Source organism: Anopheles stephensi, chromosome 2, assembly GCF_013141755.1.
Source record: "Anopheles stephensi strain Indian chromosome 2, UCI_ANSTEP_V1.0, whole genome shotgun sequence".
In the NCBI taxonomy this organism is placed as follows: Eukaryota; Metazoa; Arthropoda; class Insecta; order Diptera; family Culicidae; genus Anopheles; species Anopheles stephensi.
Window position 1 is genome coordinate 92971905 of NC_050202.1, and position 6396 is coordinate 92978300.

Below are 6396 nucleotides of genomic sequence, written 5' to 3' on the forward strand. Positions count from 1 at the left end.
GAGCAAGCATAATTTCCTCATCGTATTATGGTGTGCCGTATGTTCCTCCCCGTTCAATCTGACCGCTCTGCTGCACGAAGTTTGGGCTTTGGGAGTAGAGAGTCAACTTTTTAGTCGCCGAGCACAACCTCTCAAACAATAATTCCTATATTTTAATGTGTGTATATTTTAAGCGGATACGATTTCGTACAAATGCTCTTAATCGCATGACCGTCAACGTTGTTTCAGTCATTCCGGAGCCAAAGCCGCTGGTGACCCTTTTCCCGGGGTTTTCGCATTTTCCCCCGTGTCTCCTGGTTAACCAAGCTTGCGACTAACCCACACCCGAAGGCAGGCACACTAGAGCAGGCACGATGGCCAGGCAAAAGACCGTATTGAAGTTAAGTGGTGTGTGGGTAGTTTGGGAAACTCTTTTTTTGTATTTATCTTCCAGCGCCATCCTTCTCCTTCCCGACCACGGTGGCCACGCGTGCCGCGGCGATCCAGGGCGCAGGTTTTTATTTATTTTCTCGGGGGCTTGAGTTCCCATCATGAGATTAAAATATTTATCTGTGTGTCTCTCGTTTCACCGCTGTTGTGATCCGCTTTTCAAATATGTCCTGGTCCGTGGTTTCTTATTTGGTATCCCCTTCCCAAAAAAACACACCCAGAGAAAGCCAACGTCAAAAAAAAACAATTCCCCGCTTAAGTACAAGAACGCACGGTAGCAAAAACAATACAAAAATTCCGAAACGGACAAATCACTTCTTTGTTGGAGACCGAGACAAGGAAGGGAATTATCCCGTTGGGTTACCAAGCATGTCCCTCCCAAAGTTCTTAAGGCTCGAAAGGGTCGACTGCGAGGACCAACCACCATCGACTGAACGCGGGCTGTGTAGCACACCACAACCGTCGAACCGGCATGATTTTGTGCGTTAAAAGATCGACCGACCACCTTTTCCGCAGGACCGCGACACACGCACCGTTCGAGACAGTGATATGAGTAATGTAGACACATTACTCGCTCGCTACAGATGTAGACAAATGAGTACAAAATAGTTTAAATCCCGTGCAGCAGAAGAAATAGCAATATTTCTTATTGGTTGTATTACGATTCCTTAAATAGGGAAGTATCGAGAATAAGGACCGAACAGATTTATTTCACATGCGACATTTTGAGGCGCGTTGGACTAGTGGTAACAAAACAGGATCAGTGTCAAATCCCATCCTTGATCGATCCATTCCTACGCAGGGTGTACAACATTTAAACTGAGAAAATACAATCGTTGCCGCCTTGAACTGTGTGCCTGAAACAAAAGTTAATACGTCATTTATAGACTCTCTTCCATCGGAAGCTGTACTTGTTGTTGAATTGTGCCACTGGTTCCATCATGATTTGACCGCTGCTGTACACGCTGTCTGTTACGAACGAGCAAAGAAGAAGGCCGAAGGGTTTTCTAAGAGGCTTTGTATTAATTTAAACATGTTACACTAATACGTTTTTTTCTGTTGTACTCACTGCTGGTACATTTTTTTTCCTGAATTTCTCGGTTCGCTTTTTTTCGAAGGAATCAGCATTAAAACAGAAGCGATTTATGTAGAAAGTGGAAACTGCTTAAAACGAACGGTCACAATGGAAGAAGGGTTATGCTGCAACCAGATTGCTTTATTGTCATCCCAATTCTGGCCAGCACTCGAATCTGCAATCGCTGTATCTGGACTTCTCTCTCTCTCTCTCTCTCTCTCGCTCTCTCTCTCTCTCTCTATGCTATTTCCTACAATTCCGTGATGACTTTCCGCCCGGTTCCCCACGAGCAGACGAAGCAGCAGCAGCAACTCTGTGCGATGATACTTGTACTTCTCAAGTTTGGGGAATTAGGGATACAAATGAATATTAACGTGTCCGAAAAGGGGCCCCGCTCTGGTCTGGGTGGTGGCTGGCAGTGACAACCCATACCATTTACCGCACTCTGATTAGCCGTGGTCCGCGCGTGTAAAGGTTGTAGATCAACTCACAATACGACACAAACCCGTGGCATATGTGAGGACGTGCGAAAGGTCCGGTGCTGGGGCCGTTATCGTTTTTTCTCTCGAGTCTTGTGGGAAATGGTAGTACTTTTTAATTTTACTAAATTATAATATACCTTCGGCACCAACTGGTCCTTCCCTCCTTTTACGTGATCTTCATTCTCCCCGCGTGCCACAGACACAAAAGAGTTTGAATCGCTTTTTTGAAACGGAGAGATAGAGAGCCGTATAGCTTTCACTATTCATATGTGAATTACAATGCTGACGATGTAAAATACCGAAAGCGTTTTTTTTTTTTTTTGTTTCAATTTCTGATCCTGTGCAATGAAAAGATGTACAGAAGGAAGTCGAGGAAAAAATTGACCGAACGACTTTTATTGCAGATTTTGCTTTTTGTCGTTCCCTCAAGCTATTTATTCTATTTAGTACAGATGCAAGACAGGATTTAAAATAAGCTAATCGCATAGTGGCCATTATAGTGTTTGAGAGAGTTTTGGACCGCTTTCACTTCATTACTTGCATTACTAAATAGATGTAGCTATTTGTATATTAAACCCTTCCAATTCGTCTATATCGAGCAGCTCTTTATAGGTAGTGTTAGGACAGCCCCCGGTGGTAGATGCGGCAGCGGAACCGGAGTTTGATTCCCATCTGGGCCGCTTCTCCATAGTGAGGATTGACTATCCAGCTATGCGGTATCAATAAGTCTAGTAAGCCAGAAATGGCAAGATAAGAGGAGATGGCCCAAGATACGAGGTCGTTAGACATAGTGTTAGCTTCTGCCAGAAGTTCGTTGCAAATAATCAATTATGCGATATTCTTGCTTCAAGCAGCTTTATCGACACCCTTTCATCGTGAAACAGAATTGAAGCTAGAAAAAAAAAACCAACCAAACCCCTCCGAGCTCCAAAGCACAAGTGGCAAACAAATGCGAACGCAAATGTACAAATGATGTTTAGGCCGTGTTTGATGACACGCACCTACCATGCAACCAAATCAGCGTCGAGGTTTAGTTGCTGGATAATGCTCCCCTCGAAACAATGCCCTTTTTCGCAGGTTCACCTTGTCGAGCTTTCCCACGACGCTGCTTGACAGCACTGCAGTTTCCAACCACTTAGCGCCCATCCTCCAGCGCGGGCCACGTGTCGGGGTCAGAAGCGAGCTTTAACCTCCTGCTCCTAGCACGGTACCCGATGTTCGTGCGGCCTACAGCGTGGCGGCACGGGAGAAGCTTTCCGTTCCGGAAAAAGGATTAAAATCCGCGCCGTGCGCGCACAACGTTTATAGATTTTTATTTACATTTAAATTTATAAATTAATTTGAAGAAAATGCAAAATACATGTCGGTGGCCCGCGCCCGCGGAACGTGTATCCGAGAGGGAAAACTTTTCGATTTATTTGCGTGTGCCCAACTCTCCTGTCTGATGCCCGCGACACTCTGTACCAGCGAAAGTATTATGCCATCTTTTTCCGAAACCGGCGTGGCGTGTGGTACGTTGGGCGTATTTGTGAACATGCGGAAAATGGCACCGTACCGTCCGGTACTGCTGCTGCTCCTGCTGCTGGGTTCATAATTTTCTCTTTGATATCAAATGGAAGTGTTTGTGCGCCGTTGCGCTGCACCACTTTGCCACCGGCGTTGTGCGGTGTAGACCCTTGGGAGGTTGGCCTGAGATTTTCCAACCCTGCTCCGCGAGTTTAAGGTCGGTGGCCAAAAACGCATCGCACCGAAGGCAAACCCGCTACAAAGAACGCTTTTCGTGGCGCCGCGGTTTGTGTGAGGATTAATATAAGTCGGGTATATTTATGTGTTTACACGCGGTTTGGTTCGTTTGTCACGGGTCGAAAGTTTACTACAAGTGAGACCTGCTTTTACCTTTCGGATATATTATGATTCAATGACTGTGCCTCCAGCAAGCGGAATTGGTGTGCTTAAGTCAAGCAGCGTTCCTCAACCAATCCGCTGCTTTCCGTACGATGCGATCGAAATGAGCGGTACTTATGGGCAAAGTTTTAATTAGCATGTTGCAAGGATACGTCACGGATTACCAGTGCCGAGTAGAATTTATCGAGAATGTGGTACCGTATTTAATTTTTTTTTCTCTCTCCTGTTTTCCCCATTTTTTGCAGTGCCTACAATCTCGACGAACATCTATTTACCGAAAATGCAATGCTCGAGCTGCTACAGATCCGCTGGCATCCGGCATCTCCGACGGATTCACACTTGCTCGCCCTGCTGTCGGACAATTCGATAAGGTAAGCGTCCGGTGCTCGGTAGATGCGTTACGGCATAACCTCAAAAACCGAATACCGAATACCATTTATGTCATCACACTTGCTTGGGCGGCCCCTAAACGTCCTCGCATGGCCGAGTGTCTCAGTGCAGCGAATCCCGGATCGTTGATCCAGCACGATGACAACGGCCTGTGATTATGCCAGCAAGGAGAAACCGACCGGCGTCTAGAGGGCCGCGTTCCCCCGGATTCCGATTTCGGAACGGGCCGCTTTTCCGAGTGCTTAAACCCGAAAACAAAAAGAAATCATTGCCTATCTGTGTGTGTGTGTGTGTGTGTGTTGCTGTTTTGCAGAGTGTACGATGTGGACTCGCTACGTCATGTATGGCGCATTGGACCGACACCGACACCGCAAGCCGTCATCGGTGCAGGCGGCGCAGGCAAACAGGCCGGTGGTATCATCGCCGGATCGCCGGGTAACAACGTGTCCTCGTCCGGAATCACTTCGAAGCTCGCCTATCTTAACAGTCTGGGCGATACGGCTGTTGATTTTGACATCGCACCGCCACGTGTGGTTTCTTCCGCCACCGGTTCTGGAAGTGGTTCTATCGGCGATGCAACGTTCTCGCCGACGCTGGCCGGGACAACGACCCTGTCAACGACGTCGTCATCGGTGGTCACCACAGCGAGGCCGGCCATTACTCCGAAGGAAGGTGCCCTCATGAATGTAGGTATCCCTGCTACCTGTGGGCCGCACTGCCAGTCTATTGCCTGTGTTTGTTTGCCCATTCGCTCGTGCTAGAGCACGTGGGGATCCACACCACAGAAATCATTCTCGTTTCGGGTGCTCCATTTTCGGACGCATCGGTCCCCGTGTACCATCGTCGACACTGCTTGTCAATGTGTGGTGCGTTCCCAAACGAACCCTCTCAATGGCACCCTCCAAGAGTGGCACATTTGTGTCACAGGCTTCTGTTTGCACAACCTCTTGTGCCAATATCGCACTTTTGTGAGCTTCTTCTTCGTACCGGTTCTCTAAATAGCCTTCTTTTTTGTGTGTCCCCAAAACGCAGGATTCTTTGATCGCGCACAAGAATAAAAAGTCCACCACAGCGGCGGCGGCGGCTGCAGGAGCCGGCACGAAAGTCGAGTGGCCGATAGTGATTCTGCGGGGCGACGGCAATGTCTATGTACTTTGTGCCGGCATCGACACCAATCGTCCCAAACTGCAGGGACCGATTTCGATTCAACCCCAGGTGGACGATAACTATGGGCTCGATTCCTGTTCGCTCATCGTTGTTCCGACGTTGCCTCCGACGGTCATCATTGCGGAAAGCACGGGCAAAACGCATCATGCACTCTTCCTCGAAGAGTCCTGCCCGCTCGAACGCTCCCTCACGTCCGAGCTGACGGACAGCAATCTTACCATGCATCCGTGCGAATGGTACCTTCACGTGCTGGAAACGGTCGAACTCGAGCTGGGACTGCCGAGCGTCGAGGAAACGAAGGAAGCCAAGGGCTACTCCTGTCCGCTGCATCTCAAGCGCGACCCGTTGAACGAAGCCCGCTACTTTGCCTACCACAACGCTGGTTTGCACGCTGTCACGCTGGATTTCACTCGTCCACTGCACGAGTTCGTCCAGCAGGAGGGCGACGAAGATCTAGCGGACAAGTATCCCCTGTTCAACTCGCACAGCCGTGCCGAATACGTCGTTTGCACGAAGGCGCTCCAGAACGCCAACACGAATGCGGTGCTCGGTTTTACGCTGCTCCAATCGCCTTCCGGGTTGGTGCTGTTCCTAGCCTCGGGACAAGTCGTTTCGCTGGATCTGATTACCGATCACAGTTTGATTCGCAAGTGGCCTCTCACGGGCTCGAACAAAAAGACCAACAGCGGTGAATCGCCCATCAAAAATGTAAGCGAATTCTAGCAAACAACCTTCTTCCGAGCCGCTTACATTTTTCTTTACCGAATTTCTTGCCTTTTCCAGATGCTGAAAGATTCTTTCCAGAAACGGATTCACTCTATTCTTAAATCGGGCCTCACTCAACCCATTCTGAAGCTGGACCAAACCACCGAACCTACACCGCAAGAAGCATTCGAACTCCTAACCCAGGCCACCCGAATGCTCCGCGAGAACTATTTCGTGCGGCAC

General features: G+C 48.7%; 1 protein-coding gene across 1 annotated transcript in view; it reads left to right on the plus strand.

Annotated features, from left to right (window-relative positions):
- The window catches only part of LOC118517523 (nuclear pore complex protein Nup88), a 49535-nt gene that overhangs the window by 40159 nt on the left and 2980 nt on the right, over window positions 1–6396 (plus strand). Inside the window, exons 3-6 of the mRNA XM_036063752.1 lie at window positions 4137–4262; window positions 4595–4967; window positions 5314–6156; window positions 6232–6396. The exon at window positions 6232–6396 is cut by the window's right edge and continues 176 nt beyond it. Coding sequence (XP_035919645.1) covers window positions 4137–4262; window positions 4595–4967; window positions 5314–6156; window positions 6232–6396 — 1507 coding nt within the window. The remainder of the gene's footprint in view (window positions 1–4136; window positions 4263–4594; window positions 4968–5313; window positions 6157–6231) is intronic.